The sequence below is a fragment of the Leptonotus elevatus genome, chromosome 11 (assembly GCF_054856555.1).
Source record: "Leptonotus elevatus isolate MCC_2025b chromosome 11, RoL_Lele_1.0, whole genome shotgun sequence".
Taxonomy (NCBI): Eukaryota; Metazoa; Chordata; class Actinopteri; order Syngnathiformes; family Syngnathidae; genus Leptonotus; species Leptonotus elevatus.
In genome coordinates, this window is record NC_141249.1 from 21705786 (window position 1) to 21726549 (window position 20764).

The 20764-nt window shown below is 40.7% G+C and overlaps 1 protein-coding gene across 1 annotated transcript; it reads left to right on the forward strand.

The window, feature by feature from the left end:
• Positions 1 to 1222: 1222 nt before the first annotated feature.
• rorca (RAR-related orphan receptor C a) lies at positions 1223 to 19913 on the forward strand. Its single transcript, XM_086088787.1, has 11 exons — positions 1223 to 1437; positions 1625 to 1668; positions 11856 to 11941; positions 12086 to 12227; positions 13285 to 13725; positions 13815 to 13936; positions 14500 to 14632; positions 15023 to 15130; positions 15223 to 15333; positions 16395 to 16507; positions 16591 to 19913. Exons 2-11 carry the CDS (start codon positions 1662 to 1664, stop codon positions 16750 to 16752), a joined length of 1425 nt encoding a protein of 474 aa, XP_085944913.1. The 5' UTR covers positions 1223 to 1437; positions 1625 to 1661; the 3' UTR covers positions 16753 to 19913.
• Positions 19914 to 20764: the final 851 nt, after the last annotated feature.

Sequence of the window (20764 nt, forward strand, 5' to 3'; positions counted from 1 at the left end):
TATAGACTATCATGGATATTAACATGTGTGTTCTTCAAATGTCATAATACTGGAGAATCCATACATTTCTCAACAAAGTATTTAAAAAATATATATTAAAAACTGTTTTAATAATGTATACCAAAATGATGCATGCAGCTTTTAAATAAATTGCAATTGCATACACATTTACTTTATTTCATTTAACATTTTAGAATGTTTTGATTATTTTTAAGCATGTGTGTATTTTAGTGTGCAAATATGATTTCGTGTCCCTGTGCTCTACTGAAATAACAAAGTTGCAACAGGTTTTAAATACGGTATGTTGTCTTCATTTTCGTTTCAAAATAATGCATACGGTGATCATGTCTTGCACTTTATGTACTGTTAGTACATATTAGATTTATTTTATTAACTTTTATTTCTTAATGTTCTGTAAAGATCTTTACACAACGTGTATTTAAAAAAAAAAAAAGTGTGGTAGAAGTACTGATCCATCTCCTTTGCTGAGGTAAAAAATAAAATGTACAGAATGTACTACAAAAAGAAAACTTTTTTTTTTTGTGTACAATCGATTATATACATTTTACAAATATATGCAGTTCTTAAATTACAGGTTCTGAATACTTTTACCACCTCTTGCAAAAATCATCAGAAAAATAAGATACCTGAAAAAAATAAGGGATTTTCTTTCTCAGTATTATGTTTTCAAATATAACGGAATAATCAAAATCAACAAAATTCAAATTATTCTAGATAGATAGATAGCTGTGGTATTCTTTGATTTACAAGGTTTCTCACGTCTTTTCAAATAAATTTGTCGTATACTTACTTCTTTATATTAATTTTCATAGATAGACAGATAAGATTCACTTTTTCGCTCGCGCCGCGTAATAGTTCCCACGCTGCGTGGCCGTCGGCTTAAACTGCCACACTTTCACACGCACGCGTGAGAGAGAGAGAGAGAGAGAGAGAGAGAGAGAGAGAGAGAAGAGAGAGAGAGAGAGAAGAGAGAGAGAGAGAGAGAGAGAGAGTAGAGAGAGAGAGAGAGAGAGAGAGAGAGAGAGAGAGAGAGAGAGAGAGAGAGAGAGAGAGAGAGAGAGAGAGAGAGAGAGAGAGAGAGAGAGAGAGAGAGAGAGAGAGAGAGAGAGAGAGAGAGAGAGAGAGAGAGAGAGAGAGAGCCTCCTTTGCGCGCGCGCCCACCCGCCCGACTTGCGTTCGTACGTGCGCGCGCCTGTGTCGACAACTGGGCACGCACGCACGCACGCACGCACGCGGCGGGCGGGCTCGCTCGCTGGCTGTGTGACGATCATGTGTGTAGTCCACGCGTCGTTGGAAGTAGGTTAGCGCCAGCCGCAGAGCAGAAAGGAAGGAGTTGAGAGACCACGCGTGGGGTTCACCGCTTCTACCAAAACCCACAACACGGTGCCCCCCCTGGGAAGGAAAACCGCGTAGAAAGTAGGCGAACTTTAACTCACCGCAAACTGACTTCTTCTTCTTCTTCTTCTTTTTAAATACTGTCGTGGACGCGCTTTTTTTTTGTGCGGATGAAAAGACTCCACGAGGCGTATGAGGAGTTGCTGTTTTGACAGCTCGGAGCAAGTTCAGTTTTTACCCCGGCTTCTTTTTTCTTTTTTTCACCCAGGAGGAGTTGTATGACTCTCATACTCTAAACCGACGACATGAGAGGTGAGTACCTTTGCTATTATAACAAAGTTTAGGAGTCTTGTTTAAAAATAAATAAATAAATAAATAAGCGTCTGGAGTTAGCGCTTTTTTTGGGGAGACCCTAAACGCGTCTTGAAAATGCAGGAAGTAGAGCTTAAAATCGATTGTCAGTTTGCATAATATATGTATATAATTTCAATGTTACATGTCTTCACAAACATTTTAGGTCAGTTTGTGAGGTGGCCGGTGTTCTTTTTCAAGTGCGTATGTTGCCTCTCCGGTGACTTGACTGTGGTTATGTAAGAGCGACGGAGGGAATGGGGAAGGGAGGGAGCGAGGGAGCGAGCAGGCTGATTCAAGCCTCGACAAAAGTGCTCAATTTCACCTTCTGTTATTTATGACTTTTTAACAGTTCCTCACTTGACCAACTTGTTTTCCTGAGACTTAATATCGACAATGAGTATTCCACTTGACCACTGAAATTATTAATAAATAAATACATAAATAAAATGCTGGGCTGTAAAGGTGCCCTTAAATGTGTTAAAGAAGTGTTGTTGTTGTTGTTGTTGTTGTTTTGTTTTGTTTTTTTGTTTTTTTGTTTTTTTGTCTGTCAAGTGTGCTGTTGTTTTTACTTTTATGGTGGACAGTGTGTTACGTATTTGGGGGGGATAGGAGGTGTTCTACTGACCTAGTTATGTCATTGAGGATTACAGCGTAATTGTGTGTGTGTGTGTGTCCTTTTGTAGTTTGTTGAAATCACTTTCCAGTGGAGAGGGATGCTCATCTTTTAATGTGTGCAGTCTGTATCTACTTGTAAGCATATCCATTAGATGAGCAAGAGGAAATGGAACTTTTTGATTAAAAAAACAAAACCCCGCCACACTCTCTCTATTTTTCCACCTCCATCAGTCGTGGTTCGCTATTCACGGACTCATTTTTTTTCCACCTGTGATTGGATTCTCAGCTATTTGTTGGAAAACTCACCGATTAAGCGTTTTTGTGTGCTTTCTGTACTGACCTAAAATGCCACAAGATGGTGCCAAAGCAGTGGTTAATAGGGAAGTCAGAATTGGTGACAAGGAAGTACAATGGGCTCCCTCAGATAATTAACATGATTTAAAAAGATTATATGCTGAACATTTCAACTGTTTGCCGTGGAGGAGCTAAATTTATCCCAGGATAACATAAGATTTGGAAAATATTTTATTGATAGCACGGGCTCTTTCAACGCATTTTTTTCCCCCCTAAATGAAATCATCTCGAAGTCAATTCTTGTGTAATGTTATAAAATGAATTTAAAATAATATTCAAGTGTTTAGGGATCACAATTTGTGGTATATTTAAATATTAACAATAGTAAACAAAAATAGAATCAGCCATCAATTACTCTCATTCTTTTCGCTGTTTGTGTCAAGGCTTACTCGCGTACGTTTCCTGTATGCCGTAATGTGCAAGACGTAACTGTCCAAAGGTGCTCCTGCTGTTAAGATGTCAGTGTGTCACGCACCGCAGTGGCAAAGCCGGATATGGGCACAGCAAGCCCACATTTAAACATGAGGCCCAGCAGGCTCGAGTTAAGATCATTTTCCTTTGTCAACTTGGGTTACTGGCATCAACCGAAGAAAACGCCACCACTGGATTCTTAGATTTTTCTGCCAGTGTCCTCTCTTCGATAAGAAATATCGCTCCATGCGTCGTCGTTGGCGGCAAATCGGGAACATTAGGGCATGTACAGCTACCACCGAGACCCCTCGACAGCATTTAGCCTTACAGAATAAGATACTAGTATTTCGACTGCTGCGGAGCATAGACTTCCGTCAGAACAGAATAATAATTTGAATCGGTAACAAATTATGCAAGAGTAAAATTCATGCAAAAACAAACAACCAAATGGCAATGCCGGTAGATACTGTATTATGCTGTTTTATAATGATACATTTGATATCCATATTTCAAAGATTTTATAATAAATAAATAAAAAAACGTTAGTAATGTACATGCCATGTATAAAATACAATTTTAATAGTTATAACTAATGCTAGCGTAATATAAGGAGTGCTCCACTTGAAGAAGAAACGATTAAAGGGAATAATTTGTTTTGCTGACTCCCACGTCACTCACCAGGCCAGGCCCCACCTTTTAAAGTCACACACACTCAAAGTCCAAAATTGACAAATGTAGTACATGCGCCTCACTTTTGTTGTGTAATAATGCAAACTCTATTATTACACGATTAATCAATGGCACAATTGGTACACTGTGTCTTTAAAAATATTTGATAGCTGCTTCCTTAGTACCGGTCAGTATTAAAACGTAGAAACATAAACAATAATAATAATAATAAACTTTTTAGTTTAATGATGAATTTCAAATGCAATGTAAATGTCCATTGCTTATACCATGTCGCAAAGTGGCAAAAATAAATAAAACAAAGCCAAACAAAAAGCACAAATCATGCAGAATTTTTTTAATAGAATTTCGTGGTTCCATTTTCTTAATCCAGTTCAGTCCGTTTGTTAAATACAGCTCAGTTGTATTTAATTTTTAAACCAAACATATTTATATTTTATTTTTCAGAGCTGTTTTATTTCAGAGGTGCCCAAACCAGGTCCAGAAAGTAAAAATCCTGCCACAGCTTGGTTTTAGCCTCAGGTGCTAGTTAGCTAGCGCCCTAGCTAGCTCTCATGGTGCTCGTTAACCTGCTAGGTAGCTAGCTAGCACTAGGGGTTAAAGCCAAACAGTAGCAGGGTTTTTAATTTTGTGGACCTGAATTTGCCACCTCTGTTTTATTTCAAAAACTCAATTTAGGTACAATTTATGTTTTACTTAAATGTGCCATAAATTTTAATTGAATCATTATTAAGTGTATTTTTCCCTTGTATTTAATGGTAGGGTTCATGTTCAAACTGTTCATAAAGTCACAGTGGCTTACAGTAATATTAAATATACTTTTTAAGAATAGAACTACTGCCTTATTTTTGACAATTTTGACATTTTTGGTGTTTTAAAAAAAATTGTAATGTTATCCACCTCTGGCTGTGCGTTGATTTCACTGGCCGGCGTGCTACGAGGAAACCAGCCAGCTATGTTGAGTTCACCGAGGATCAAAATGCCCGGGGGGGGGGGGGGGTGCCGTAGCCGTAGCCGTAGCCGTAAAGGCGAAAGGTCGCCCCCCTTGCTCTCCAAGAACGCCGCGGTGTCGAACCCAGGCGCTCACAGGCGCTATCTGTTCCAAGAACAGCCTTGCAGGAGTTCACAGCGAAACTCGGTATGTGTCAAGGTGCCCTCGCCTCTCGCTGTCGACTGCACGCTAAGATTCCGTTCCACAATTATCTACGACTTCAACGAAGAGCGTCTGCGGTAGACTAAATATCCGTATCCACTAAGTATCCATTCCATTGTAAAGCGTCTGTGAGTGTCTAGAAAAGCGCCATATAAATCTGATGGCATTTTTATTATTATTATTATTATTATTATTATTATTAAATCCATGTTTACAAGAGCGCAAAGATGGCACCCGCAATATTTATTTTGACTTTGGTGGTCACGCTATCATGAAGCAAAGTGCGATAAACAATTTCTGTTTGTTCAACTTTTGCGATTGAATTCGTGACCTTTTAAACAGGCTGTTGAAACTCAAGGTTAACTGCGATTGCCGTGCGATGAGGCCCCCGCCTGGGTTTGAGGCGGGATTGTAGTGTTTTAGCGTTACTGTTCATGCGTATCAAACGCAGGCTGTCACTTCCGATTTTCTGTCCCGTTTCAAGTATCATTCAGACGCGAGGCCATCGCACATCTGGCGGCTCGGGCTTCGCACTTTTTTCAAACTAGCATACCATTGCCTTGCCCACGGCTCGCCAATTGACATTGAAAAGAGCGTTGCGTAATTGTCGCCTGGCAAAAAGTCCACCGCCAGTTTGAGAAGCTTTATAGCCGACGCCCGGCGCCAACTTGTAGTAGACTTTACAGTGTCCGTGGCAAGTTTCTCGAAACGAGATCTGTTCTTGACAAACCGCATAGCAGAAGATTTAGCGACTGCCACCAGCAGTGGGCGGTTCTGGTCGAGCCTATCTGGATGACAAGAACGGATAAATTCTTATCAGGCGGCAATTTTTGCAACGCTGATCCAATGGGCAACGGAATGTTGCGCGTACACAAAGTGTTAAGCCAAGCCGCCTAATGGCCTCACTCACGTCTGTCCGAACGATACCCGAAACCAAAATAGAAAAAAAAGGAGTCGTATCGTAACTTTTGGGACACCCCGTACGATGCAATCATCAGGTGTGGTTTGCAAAATTATCCAATTACACTTAATTGGTCTGAAAAGGATTCTTATTGTCGATGCGTGTGTAGTCAATCCCTGTCATAAATTCCAAGTATGCCAGCTGCTTTGTGTTCGGCTAAACAAGAGCAGATGTCACACCGCGGCCGAGTCGGTACATTTCGGAGTAAATTGAGACGAGATCATCATTATTTCAGAATATATACTTTTAATGGCATTTTTGTTTGGTGGGATGCCACGAGGTTTTTCCCAATGTAAAAATATGTGCCTTGGCTCAAAGTTTGGGAAACACTGACATATCGCGGCAGTGGAACCTCTTTCCCATTTTTCCACTTGGAAATAAAGTCAATTTTCAAAGTTAATCATAAAAACCGTATACTCAACCTTTTGCCGACATACGATGAATGTGGTGATGTTGCAAGATGCTCTGCACGAAAACTGCGCTTTTATAATTATTGTCAAATTATTGTTAGTCGGCTTATTGTCTTGAGCAGCCCAGACAGAAACTTTACAGCTTTGGCTGCTACATCACAATAAGATAATTATCTCATCTTGACCTGCATTGGATTGTTTTGTGCGATGGTTTTCAACCCTCAGAAAAAATCTCACGGCATATCGCCAAACAAAAATGTCACAAAAAAAACGTCTGTACTGTAACAATGATGATCTCACAAGATTATTCGGCGCTTTTGTGTGGCAGGTATGCCTTTTATCTGTTGTATGACTGTTAGCAGGTTCATAAAATGTAATTACATTGCATTCAAACACTTGAGGAATAAGCGGTTCAGGAAAATGGACATTACATTGGTGAAGACAAGTTAGGGGGCGCTACAATGACGAGGAGCTGATTTGGGTGCAATAATTGGAGAACATTTCTTCACATTAATTAGAGCCGTCTCGTGACATTTTTTTGACATTCTTTGTTTTGGATTTTTTGCATGAGATTGGGACTGTATTAGGAAGAATGGAATGAATTAATCGTTTACATTTAATGGATTCAAGTGCCATAGTTGTTATTTTTTAGGGTAAAATAATCATTCGTTTTTAATGCCATTTTCCCCCCGATTACTGTTTATTAACCGGTGATTGGTGTTTTTTTTGTACTTCGTATTCGTAAAAAATAGGTGTTTGCAAATGTCTAATTTTGATAAAACACAGAAGATAATCAGTCTTCTTTCATGAAGGACTACAGAAATCAGTGAACAATTACTGTAGATATGCTGAAAATCTAATTAAACAATAAAATAAAAAAGGCCCCAAACCATTACTCAATTATTAAAAATAGTTAGTCGATTCATTTGATAATCTTGTTGATTAATCGATTAATTTTGACAGCTCTACTTTGTATGCAAACCAAGGCTGACTGACAAATCATCAAAAGTCCTTTTTAGGATGTGTGCTGATGGAAATATGCCTTTTTTTTTGGCTTTTTGTGACCGTCAGCGTTGCGTTGCGACCGCATTCTGCTTCAAATTGGACTCTCCTGGTGCGCTGGAAACATTCTGTACCGCAAGTGTAAGCTGATCCGGTATGTGTGATTTGGCCTGCTTGTAAATGATGAATTGCCCTGCGGCTATCCCGCGGTTCCTGTCAGTCCAAAAAAACATGCGCGTAAATGTCAGAAATCCCCCCGGCGGTGTCTCGCCGCACTCGAGGCATGTTGCCGGTCTATGTGACAGGCCCGTTTGTACTTTAACCTCTCACTCGGTGACGGTTGCATCTGAGGAGTAATTACTTTGAACATGCTGTTCATTTTTTTTTTTTTTTTTTTTTTTTTAACAGGGCGAGTGTCAGGCCGTTTCCAAGATTAGGTCAGAGATGTTAAAATGCTGAGTTGGTTCTTCTTAGAAAGATGGTGTCAAATCAATCATCGGAACAGCTGAAATGTCTGCGTTTGCTTCGACTGCAATTTGTAATAACGATACAGCAATAAGTCAAAGATGCCATTCCTTTCAAAGAGTAGGTTGAGTACAGTATGTCGGGTAAGGTGCGGGTAAATAGGACCTTGGACTGTTTGATTAGCTCGGCTGAGAGAGCAAAGTCTGCATTGACGAGCCTTTACAACGCTTTTTCCTGCTCGTGCTGAGCCAAAACTGACAGACCGGCACAAAGGTGACTTTTTAAAATTGTTGCTGTCAAAATTTATTGCCAAGTAATCAATTGTCAAATTAATCGACAACTATTTTAATAATCGAGTAATCGTTTGGACCCATTTTTTTTTTCTGTGTTTAATCAAAATAAGACATTTGTAAACATCTGTTTTTACTTTGGAAAACAATGACCGAACCGGTAACATAGTACAACATAAATCCCCCTTTAAAAAAAATAAATAAATAAAACTGAAAATGAAGTATGCCCCCTTTATCTTACTTATGCTAATACATGTTTGCTTTTATTGCTTGTATGTCGTAATTACACAGACATTTATTTGCCTGAGGATCCGTCGACCGCCCGCCGGCTGCAACCGGAGCAAAAAATAGATTTATGGCCTCGCATAGGCACAGCTGAAATTTCACTCCCGATACTTGACATGCTGCAACAAGTGAGGAGAACAGCTGTTCTCGCAGCTGGGCTCTTACTCTACTGTACGTGGACGTTTTGAATAAATCCAGATGTCAAGCAAGTTTCGATACAACCATCGACTCGAAATCTTAAAACTGTCATCCCTATTTTTTATAAAAAAAAATTTTTTTAAGTTGGACTCCAGACCCTTCTATCCTTTACTCAGTCAAAGCCCGCCTTCAAAATAAAAATGAAAAAAAAAAAAAAGGAGGCGCTTCCTCCTCCTCCTCCTCCTGCTTGAATAGGAAAATGTCAGTGGAGCAGCTCGGGCTCCGCGGGCCCGAACTTTGCTGCTCAGCTGACTGGCAGGTGAGTGGGCGAGTCAAAAACGCTCGAGTCAGCCGCCCCGCTGCCAATCGGAAGGGAGGCGGGCTAGGGAGGAACGTCACACGGTTGCCGGGGCAACCACTTTTGAATGTGTGCATTCGTGGAATGTGGCCAGACTGCAGTTATATAACAGGCTGGCGGGAGGGGCAGGCAGGAGGCCTTGGAGAGGAGCAATAGAAGGAGCAGCTTCTTTTTTTCCCCTCCCCTTTTCTTTCCACTGGCTTTTATTTCTTTCTTTATTCATATCCTTCCGAACCGGCCATGAATTCAAGCCAGCCCACACTTCCCAGACAGACAAATATGTCGCCTGTCGCCATTGTGCAGGAAGTGTGGATGAAAAATGTACAAGCCGTGTTTTTTTTTGTTTGCTTTGTTTTGTTTTTGGTAGGGTGCAGCTCTCACTAGTCAGGTTTCCATCCAATTGTTTCAAAAAAATGTAAGCAAATTTTCTGAAAATGCGCAGAAAGGACACTTATTCCCGTTTCCATTTATTTATTTATTTTTGTGAATATTGAGATGGGACTCCGCCGCTGCAGGTGGCGGTATACACCGTAGAGATGTGATCCAGCAGTAATTTATTTATTTATTTATTATTATTATTTTCTTTGAGAGAGAGCTCAGTATTGTTCATTCTGTAATTTTACCGATTTGACATGTCATCATTGCGCTTTTTTTTTTTTTTTTTTTTTTTTTTTCTAACGTGCGGGTGTGTGTGCATATATGCGTGCATGTGAACGTGTGCTCATTAATTCACCTAAAACCTATTAAAAATCCCATACCGTTCACCTAAACCGAATACTTTAGAATCCAGCTAGAGTCGTGAGGTTGTCAGGAGACCCGAGGAAGGACCAAAGTAAAGAAAGAAAAGTGAAATCCAGCACCGACCAGACATCAACTACTACCCACCGGGTTACCAACCAGAATCTTTCACAAACCCCAGAAACATCTCAATTCCAACAAATTAGGGAGATCTCAAGAGACCAAAGGAAAGACCGAGGAAAGGAAGGAAGGAAGGAAGGATCGATGAAGCAGAGTGATCCAGCAGTAATTTAAAAGAAGACCAGGAAGCGACTGCACCGTGTCTTATAATTAATTCCAAAAATATTTTTGTTTCATCCTCCACCCAAACATACCTTACTTTGTCGTCTGACATTGCTTTGTGACTACAAACTTCATAAATATCCGGTCAAAACGTGCGACGTGCGTCCGGCCCTGCCAGCGGTTGTTCGCTTTCAAAGCCCAATGTGACGCAAGCGGGGGGGATGTCGTGCGGGTGCTCAATTCTGAGTATTTCATAATAGAACCTTTACAAGCAAAATAAGTGAGAAACCGCTTTTTATTACCGACCCAAAAGAAACATGGCTGTGAGCAGTCAACACACTAGCCACTTAATTGTATCGGTTGCGGTTTTCCCATTCTCCATTCTCCATCCTCACAAGTCGGCTTGTTTTTCTGGATGAGCCTGCAAGCATTTTGTTCTTCCTAGAGGACAACGAAAAGCAGGAGGAGGAGGAGGGAGGAGGGGACAGAGAGACGCGAGCCATGAAACTTTATAACCTCGGGCCTCAGCTAATGCAATTGACCTGCTATTCTGGGCTTGAGGAGGCCCGGCTACTTAGATAAACAACATAATGAAAAGAACATGCTGTTCCTTTGTAAGAAGGCTCAGGCGTCCACAATGAAGACAAGGTGCATAATGTATACACTGGCTCCGGTGTCAATCACAGGAGGCGCGCCGGCTTCTTCGCTTTTTTTGCGCCACATTGCAACTCATGTGACAATGAAGTAACCTGAAGTTTTTCCGACTCCGCCCGTTACCGGCAGTGTGCTTGCTGCCTTACATCATTTTTGATCAGTGCCGTTTTTAAACTATCGAGTTCCTGGAAGGTAGAAGGAAGTCTATGCAAATGAGTTTTTCCCATAAGGACTAGCTAAAAAAAACAAAACAAGTGAATGCTATTCCACACAAAGGTGCAGCATTTCTCGCTTTTACATTCCAATTCATTCCAATTATATTGTGTGGCTGAGGCAATTAATCCAGAAAACAATACTGTTTCGTTTTTTCCGTGACCACGCTCATAATAATAACTTCTCATCTCGTCTTTCCCCATCGTAATGATTGGAAATGGCAAAATGGCACTCTAATATAAAAATGCTGCCTTACATATAAAGGAATAAAGCACAGCAATAAGACGTTTTTAAGAAGCTTTTGGTGTACACGACTTGGCCACCAGGGGCAGTATAATAATGCAGACACAAACATTCAAGATTTTCAAAACTAAAAGTGACTCTGTAATCTTGCCTACTAATATTAGTTGATCATAAAAAAATATGTGTTTGTGTTGTTATATTGTCATACTAAAAGTGTTTGTGTTCAAGTATCTGTTGCTTAAATCATTGGTCCCCAACCAATGGTCTGCGGGCCATTTATTGTTAATAATTTCTTCTTTTTTTTAATGCTGAAATAAAGATTGCCGTGTCTCGATTTAAGACAGGATTTTAGGATTAGAATAATCTTTTTTAAAAATATATAATCATTTAAAAAATCTTTCACTGTCATTGCACAGTGTACAGCAAAAATGAAAAGTTACTTTTTGTGCAGTCCTCTAATAGGAGGGTTCGGGGAAATGCCTCGGGCTTGTGTGACCCCAAGTAAAAAAATAATAATAATAATTTGGGAGCAGTGTAAAAGTGTAATTGCACATCAACTACAGTAGGTGGCAGTGGCACTCTCATTGTCAGAGGATACACAAGGAGTGTTAGATTACAGCAGCCATCTTTTTAATATTACTGCACACTGTCCTTTTAATAAACTAAACTCAAATTCAGACAAATTATATTATTAATTGTCGTTGGGGGGGGGGGGGTATTTTAGTTCAACACAGTTTTATAGTGTAAAATGTTGGCCTGTTTACTTTAACAAAGCTATTCTGTTGTATGAAGATTTGCTAGATGACCAACCAAGTACTGCACTGCATTTTCCCTTGAATGTTTCAAGATGTAATCAATAGACAAATCGATTATTTTCTCTCTCCAGCTCAAATAGAAGTCATACCCTGTAAAATCTGCGGGGACAAATCATCGGGGATCCATTATGGTGTCATCACCTGTGAAGGCTGCAAGGTGAGTCCTCGCTTGTGCCAAAACACGTCACCGTCATTAAGTTCATTACACCTGGGACACATCCAACTTTTTTGTTTTCTTTTTCTTTTTTTGCCACCACCCAAGTTATATTTGGATTGTGATCTTGGTTTTCTTTGTGCAAAGGGTTTCTTCCGGCGCAGCCAGCAGAACAACGCCATGTACTCCTGCTCACGACAGAGAAACTGCCTGATCGATCGGACCAATCGCAACCGCTGTCAGCACTGCCGGCTGCAGAAATGTCTCGCTCTGGGCATGAGCCGTGATGGTGAGTGTTGCCCAAAAGCATTCGTATTCTGTTCTCAAGTAGAAATATAGATACTTGTGGGCAAGGAAGAAAAAGCTCAGGTTAAAAATCAAAGTACTGATTCAGCTCCTGTAGTACAAATAAAGGAGAAAGTACAGACTCTGAAATAGGGATTGAAGCCGATAATCACATTTCGAACATATTCAGACAGTTTTTCACTGTCTGCTAAGATCTTTTGAAACCTTTTGCGAACCCCAAATGAGCTACATTCGCATGCATTTGTTGCTCATTGAGACATTTATGGATTTATTTAAATTTCCCACTTAATATTATTATTTTTTTAAATGATAGTGGCACTGGGAATTCCCTACACTTTCTATTTAGTTTTAATTAAAATTAAGATATTATGTTGACATTTTGGAAAACTTAATTTACAGTAGAAAACTTCGGTCTATCACTACTCTGAAATGTTTTTGAGTTGAGTAAAAGTACCTTTTTAAACTCCCAAATTTCCTCCATGCATCATGTTATGTTTAACTCATTTGCTCCCAAAAACATATAAACACGTTGCATTTTAAATAATACAAGGGTCCCAAAAACGTATTTATATGTTTTTAAAATGTTTTTTTTTAATGCTAGAGCATGCAGAAGGCTTTGATGCAGCCTCTGAACTGAAGAGAACGCTTGAAGCAATGGTGGTTATTACAAAAAACTAACCAGCAGGTGGCAGCAGAGTATAAGAGATCAACCAGGGCCATGTTGCAAAAAGCTCTTTTCCCCACTGTTTTAAACAGAATTGTGAATACTAATGAAACTTAACTATATTTTAATGCTAATTGCTGCAAAATGGAAACAGATAGAAATATACTTTTTTTTCCTGATTCCTTTTTTTCCCTTTTGGTAGGTTGCATGTTTTTATAACAGAACACAGTATTCTGTGGGCCTTGCGCAATCAATAAAAATCCAGTAAAACAGCCGGGAGCGAAGGGGGTTGCTTCAGTGAAAATGGCTGGTAGTGAATGAGTTAATGATACCCAGCAAATTTTTACCACTAAATATAAATGTGTCTTTGGTGCAGCTGTGAAATTTGGCCGCATGTCCAAGAAGCAGCGCGACAGCCTGTATGCAGAGGTGCAGAAGCATCAGCAGTCCCAGGAGTACGCCGGCATGGCAGCCCGGGAAGAGAACGGCGACATGGGCGACCACAGCCGCACCTACAAAAGAGTATCCAGCACCACGCTCAGCGATCTGGACGACTTTACCACGCTGCCCGACGGCCTGCTCTTCGACCTTCCGCTGACCCCCGAGGACGGGGGCGGCGAGTACAGCAACCTGGACATGCTCGCCGGCAGCGCCGGAAGCAGCTCGTCCTCTCAGAGCTCGCCGGAACAGACCAACTTTGACTTTACGGAGGTCAACCACAGTATCAAGCACGAGTACCAGCTGTTGCACGACTCCGGGCTCTTCTCGCACGCCATCCTCAACCCGCTGCCCGACGGATGCTCGCTGCTTGAGCTCGGTACGCACGCCTTTTTCGAACTTGTCGATGCCAATGAATCAATTCCTGATCACGACAGTCGTTTTAACGCTGATGTTCTCTCCACTCAGAGCACATAACTCAGTGTGTGGTGAAGTCGCATATGGAGACAAGCCAGTACAGTACAGAGGAGCTGAAAAGAATGGCGTGGTCCACGTACAGCATGGAAGAGACCCGAATGTACCAAGCTAAGGTATGATGGAGGATTAAAATGATTAATCGAATAACTCAAATACTATGGATTACAAAAAGAAATCAAAGCCCGATCTCTGCCTCAAAAGGTTGCATGATAGTTTCCCCGCATGGACAAATGCTACTGAAATTAATGATTTGATTTCTTACAATCATTATGAAAGATGACATGAGGGGCAAAAAAAGTTTAATGTTTATATTCTTCTTCTTCTTTTAACGCCCCATGTTGACACTACTCCCTTTTTGTAGAATAAGTGTCACAAATAAGCCACAAAATCCAAATAAACATGATAATCATCTCTTTTTTTTTTCTTTTTTTTTTAAGAATTCAAGCAAAATCAAGTAACAAAACATGCATGTTGTTCAGAGCAGATGTACTTTCCTCAAATAGTTACCCCCAAGCATGAATAAACAAATTTAAATAGTTGTGGTCTAATCAATCAAGCAGGCAGGATAAAGGTCCGTAGAAAACTAATAATACCGTCAACGAATGAGTGGCAACAACTTGCATTATTGTTCTCGGTGACTAAAATGTCTCTTTTTTTTCTCTCTCTCTTCTGTCAGTCAGCTGAGGTGATGTGGCAACAATGTGCCATTCACATCACCAACGCCATCCAATATGTGGTGGAGTTTGCCAAGCGCATCTCTGGCTTCATGGACCTGTGTCAGAATGATCAGATTATCCTCCTCAAAGCAGGTCAGTAAGCCTTCAAATAGAAACAAGTACCAGTACAGTGAAATTCCAGTTTGTGGCTCGCGGGGGGGGATGCTACATGTTCCAAACTCGTATAGAGAAAAACATTTATTTGAGCTTATTAAGACAATCTCTTCCTTAGCGCCTTTGCTCTCTCGCATCCACGTTTCTTCAAATGAGAGGCGGAAGCATGCTTGATTCAATTTGTCACTCCGTCAAACTGATACCCAGAAAATAATTTAACATTGTGCAGTATATTCAAACACCCAAATGGCCAACCAAGCTATATCACTTTGTCTGATCAACGTTCGCTAGCTAAATGCTACAATGTGAATACAAATTAGCATCGATGTTATGGTTTCAAATATGAACGTATTCCTCCTCTGTCCGCAGGCTGCATGGACGTCCTCCTGATCCGAATGTGTCGCGCTTATAACCCCATCAATAACACATTCCTCTTCGATGGAAGGTTCGCCCCCGCTCACTTCTTTAAAGCACTCGGTGAGTGACGCCCTCTCACGCCTTCTTCCTCACTTGTCACACTATTTCTCTTTTATATCCCGTGACCACTCGACATTTCCCCTTTCCTCCAGGCTGCGACGACCTCGTGACGGCCGTGTTCGACTTGGCCAAAAGCCTGAGTCGTATCCAAATGTCTGAGGAGGAGATGGCCCTTTTCACCGCCGCTGTGCTGCTCTCACCAGGTGACAAATTTAACTGGGTGGACACTTTATTAGGTACACCAGATCAACCCGGCAAAGATAATAAAGAGAGAGTGCATATTCACTGTTCAACATTCACGAATTGGCCTATTCATAGATTCTTGGTTGTCTAATGTAAAGATATTGCTTTGCCGCCATCTTGGGGCCGAGTAAGCATGTTGAAGTGAGGAGAAGAGCTTCATACGTCTGTGTGGGTTCGAGAATGTGAAAAAGCAGCTAACTCACCGCATGTCTGTACCTTTTTTTTTTTTTTTACGCATCTTGCGTCATCTTTTCTCACCATTGCAACTTGCACTTTCTATCACCTACCATGACACATATTCTGTTTACATCATACAATTCCATATTCAAGTGTGCAGGGTCGGACTGGCACAAAAAAAAATCGGGGCCTGGTATTTTCACTCAGGCCCACCGGCCCAGCCCAGCACAACTCCTGCCTCACATGTAGTTCTGCCACCGTTGATGTTTCAGTTTGCTATCTATATTCGTAGGGCTGGGTTTAAAAAATTGAATAATCGATAATTAATCGATTTTCCTTTTCGAGCATGATATGTTGAACATGTCCTATTTAAAATTTTACCATGCTCCCAAAGACGTATTTATACTTTTTTGTTTTGTTTTTTTATGCTAGAGCATAAAGAAGGCTTTGAGGCAGCCTCTAAACTGAAGAGAACGCTTAAAACAATGGTAGTTATTCAAAAAATAGCCAGCAGGTGGCAGCAGAGTATAAGAGATCAACCAGGGTCATGTTGTAAAAAGCTCTTTTCCCCACTGTTTTAAACAGAATTGTGAATACTAATAAAACTTAACTATATTCTAATGCTAATTGCTGCTAAACGGAAACGGATAGAAAAAAAAAATCCTGATGAAAGAAGAGACTTTCATCTTTAATCAGCCGGGAGCGAAGGGGGTTGCTTCAGTGAAAATGGCTGGGGTGTCTAAACGTGTCCCCACTTCCAAAATGTTGCTGATTTCAAATCAAATTGCTTCATTCAAGCAACTGTATTAACCATAAATGATTTTTTTGTCTTCTTTCTCTTAAGACCGACCCTGGCTGACAGATGTGCACCAGATCCAGAAGCTTCAGGACAAGGTCTACGTCGCTCTCCAGCGCTGCTTACAAAAAGGCGGCTCATCAGAAGAGAAACTTGCCAAGGTATGTATAGGCTGCAATTTTTGCCCGCCGCCAGCGTTGACGCGCTGCCAGAACATTTTCTGATTGGTTCCCTCCTCCTCCAGATGGTATCAAAACTTCCCATGATGAAGTCCATTTGCAAGCTCCACATCGACAAACTGGAGTTCTTCCGTCTGGTCCACCCCGAGACGGCGTACACCTTCCCGCCGCTGTACCGGGAGGTGTTTGGCAGTGAAATCACGTTCCCGGACTCCACAGAGGGCTAAGCAATGTCGGCGCTTCAAAACAAGACCGAGATTCCGCAACAGCGACTGTGTGAGGGCGCGAGAGAAACAGAGAAGAGAGAGAGTTTAAACGATGTGGCAACAAGCTGAGGCGAAAGGCAAAGCAAGCCACTCAATGACAATCCTTGCACGCTACACTTTCGGAAAAACACTCCTCTCACCTCGCAACTCCCGACCGACCCACACTGCCCCTCTCGCGCCGCGCCCAAGAGGTGCCCGCCGACCTCTGTTTCGGGGGGAGCTTGGACGAAAGGATTATAGAGTGGCCTAGAGATTTGTATTCTCCAAATTATTTTTCTAAGTCCTTATTAAAGCAGACGTCGTTTCTACTACAGTTCTCACAGCTCCTCTAAGCTATGGTTGAATGTAAACCCCGCCCCTTAAAGCGTTCAGCACAGCTTCAAGGCCCGGTTCCGAATGTACATACTTTTAAATCCTCACCTCGCGCATATTATTATTTTTTTTTCAGTCGCCATTCTGGTAGCAGCCAACCACTTTTTACTCAGCATCAGTTGTCGCCTTTTCGCAGGGTTTTTTCGGCGTGCGAACAAAGCGTTCAAAGGGACCATGATCAAACTCTCAACCGTTGTTTTTTTTTTCCTCTTTTACAAGCGCTCATGCAGGTATTTATTGTTTTTTTGTTTTTACTAGCCTACCCTCAGACACCGATGTAAACGGGCTCGTTCTGATTACCTCAGTCCCATGCGCCCGTCCCTTTGCATATGCCACTTAGAGAAGACTCACAAGAGAGATTGTCAACATATTTTCAAAGTTTCCATTTATATATATATATATATATATATAAAGCCTTTAGTAGGAGACACAATACTGCCTGCCTGTACGATGGAAGGATTGTTATAATCGAATATTTGAGTCCATTTTTTTTAAAACGAACGAAAAGTTTTCCCCCCATTTGCAGTTCCAATGCACCTCCAACGGCTGATATAACGGCCACAGCGTGTTTTGATTGGAGGGGGCGGAGCCAAAGGATAAAGCGTGGACAGATGGCCCGCCGGTTTACTTAAGCTCCTTAGACGTCGGTCCGAGGGGATTTATTATCTGCGCCAACTCTCACTGCAGTTGAGCCTGCCTCCAAAATTGAACATGATTTGTTCCGTGGTGCATCTCGTATGACCAAATCGTATTAAAAAAAATTTTAGCTCCAATCTGTCCTCCAAACGTTTTGTTCGACTTTGGAAGTTCCACCATACCGTACAGGCTTGGTCAAAATCAGAAGCTGTCCCAACCCGCTTGTCCCTCTCATTTTTTCCACCCTTTACCTTTACTACCTCATTCCCTCTCAAACATTCATACTGAAAAGATTCTACACAATTTATAGTACTCACAAAATATATGTTTTTGTGATGACCTTATAGGTAAAATCTGAGGAGGATTTGAAATCCTGTCATTGAAAGCAGAGGTGGCAAATCCAGGTCCAGAAAGTAAAAACCCTGCCACAGTTTGGCTTTAGCTATTGATGCTAGCTAGCTAGTGTTGAATTATTAACATTGTTTTTCAGTTTCAATTTATATTTTAGCCGTTTTGGATTTAGTTATAGCTGTGTAGCTCAATGAATAGTATTGTCTATTGTATTCTTATCTGTCTCTTTCGCCTGAGAAGAGACGGGCAACAAGTTTCTTTTTTCTTTATCTAAAAGGGAGTATAGCCTAGTACCGGTCTCAGTCGGTCGAAGATTTATTATTGTTCAAAGTCTAATCTGATTTGTATTCCTGGGAACTTCTGCCTTTTTGTGAAGGGGAGGAGACTTTTCGTATTCACCCACTTTTCAATAAATAATGATGTGCAGGAGAAGGAGGGACACACTTTTGAACAGAACACTGCTTGGGTGACTTCATTTGTGTGATCAGAAGCTTCTGATAATTATACCTTTGCAAAGGGGCTTCTTCACCAGAATCTCACCATTCAGTTAATTGAACACGCAAAGAGTAGAATAAAAATATTGTCTACTCTAACACTAGCTAGTTTCCTAGCAGGTAAATGAGCACCATGGGAGCTAGCTAGGAGCTAGGACCTGGATTTGCCACCTCTGATTGAAAGTGAAAAATAACAGACAATCATACACGGGACGTTGAATATATATTTCAGTTAGATTTGCGTGGCACTGCTGGGACAGTGCTGTTGGCCATGCAGTCAGTATGATCTCAAGTAGCACGAGAAAAAAACAAAAATGAGATGCCGTCCTCGCCACGGCACAGTGGGATTGTGCAATTGGGCCTTTGTTGCCATACATTTAACTTTAATGTAGCATAGACTTTTTTTCCCTCGAAAAACTTTCGATTCTAATACGACAAATTCAAAGCCGACTCATGCGCAGGGTTGGCCGGATTGTATCAAGGTGCAATATTTTGTCGTGGAATGTTTAATCGCGATGATTTCTTTTCTCCCCCCCCCCCCCCCCCATCCCCCTCAATCGTTGCAATCCTCATACGCTGCAATTTTAGCGGGACGAAAAGTTCCCGGTTGAAGTTCCTCAGGGTGATAGCTCGGCTCTCTGTCCTGTCCAGCGGTGCCGACAAGGCACCTTGCGCCAACAAACTGTAGACGACCTTTGAACCTTGATCACTGTGTACAGTTCATGTTCTTGTGAATGTTGGATTACACAAAGTACCAAACATTTGAACCCTTCTGATTATTGTTGTTGCGAAGACATGTTGAGTTGGCGTCATAGATGAAATAGGATATTGATACAAGTAATGAAAAGGAGAGAAAAAAATAAAATACATATAAAATATGAATTATAATCTCTGATCCTTGTCTTGGTTTTGATGTGATCTTCAATTTTGTCCTGATATATACCATCATGATATTTTCCTCATCAGTTTAGTGTCCTTTTTGTCTTTTGGAGAGATGTAATTCTATTTTTTTTAAGAGGATTTTTAAATATGTCTCCCTAAAAGTTTCTCTTTTTTTGTCATGATCCTCATGTTTATGGTATTGTCACTTTATTTTAAGGTTATATTATTATTATTGAATCATGATAGATTAAAATGAGAACTAATTTATGTCACGTCATGGATATACAGAAAGCCAGAGCGGTTATTAACACAAAAGTGTTATTGCACAATGGTGATATACTTTGTGGATTTAAGAATGTAATAAAATTCTTTTTACAATTAAAAAGACACGGGTGCAGTGATTGATCATTGGTCAGTACAACTACTTCATAAAAACGTCTAGTTGAAATGAAAACTGAATTGAACAGAATGTAAAACTAATTCTGGTATGTGTGTGACTTGGCCACCAGGGGGCAGTATATTAGTCATGCAGATTTACATAAAAGTTCCGCAACTCTGACTCTGTGAGCTGCAGTAACAACTTTTTGTTTCTTCTTCTTCTTTTGTCCTGGAGGGTGACTAACTTCAGCTGGGAGTGGCATTAAAAAAACTCACAGAAAAAACTAAAAGAAAAAATACTACAGCCGCAAGATCACTTGTTTCTTGAAAAACTCCAAAGTCAGACACTTGTACCACAAAGAACAACCGTACAAAATGTATGCATAACATTTTTATAATCCTAAATGGAAATTAAGCTATTTTAATAAAGCAGTTTGCTTGCAAATTGTTACATTATACAGTTTAAGATTGGGTGGAGGGGGTGGGGGGGAGGACAACACTGCAAAATTATCACTTTATCAGATTTTGCCATTCGTATGTATACGTTTGAGTGAAAATTAACATAACCCCCAAAGTCCAAATATTACCATGTTGGGCATTTATTTTCAGACTGCCCTTTGAACAGTCTTACAAAAGTCGCGCCTTCCTGACATCTTCTGGTCAACAGTAATATTGTTACTAAATCCGTTTATTTATCCGTTAGAATTTCCTAAGCATTATTTTCAGATGTTTTTCTGTCATGTTAGCATTTCAATTCATTTATTAGCATCTCCATTATCTTTGGCAAATGCCATCGCTATTCTTGCTGGAGTCCACTTCCACCATTACAAAAAAACACACAACAGATGGTCAAACAATTA

Excerpts from the sequence above, each read along its gene's own strand:
- rorca (XM_086088787.1), top strand. Across the intron at positions 12,228-13,284 it reads TCTGGGCATGAGCCGTGATG|CTGTGAAATTTGGCCGCATG; the intron begins GTGAGTGTTGCC and ends TCTTTGGTGCAG. Across the intron at positions 15,334-16,394 it reads CGCTGTGCTGCTCTCACCAG|ACCGACCCTGGCTGACAGAT; the intron begins GTGACAAATTTA and ends CTTTCTCTTAAG.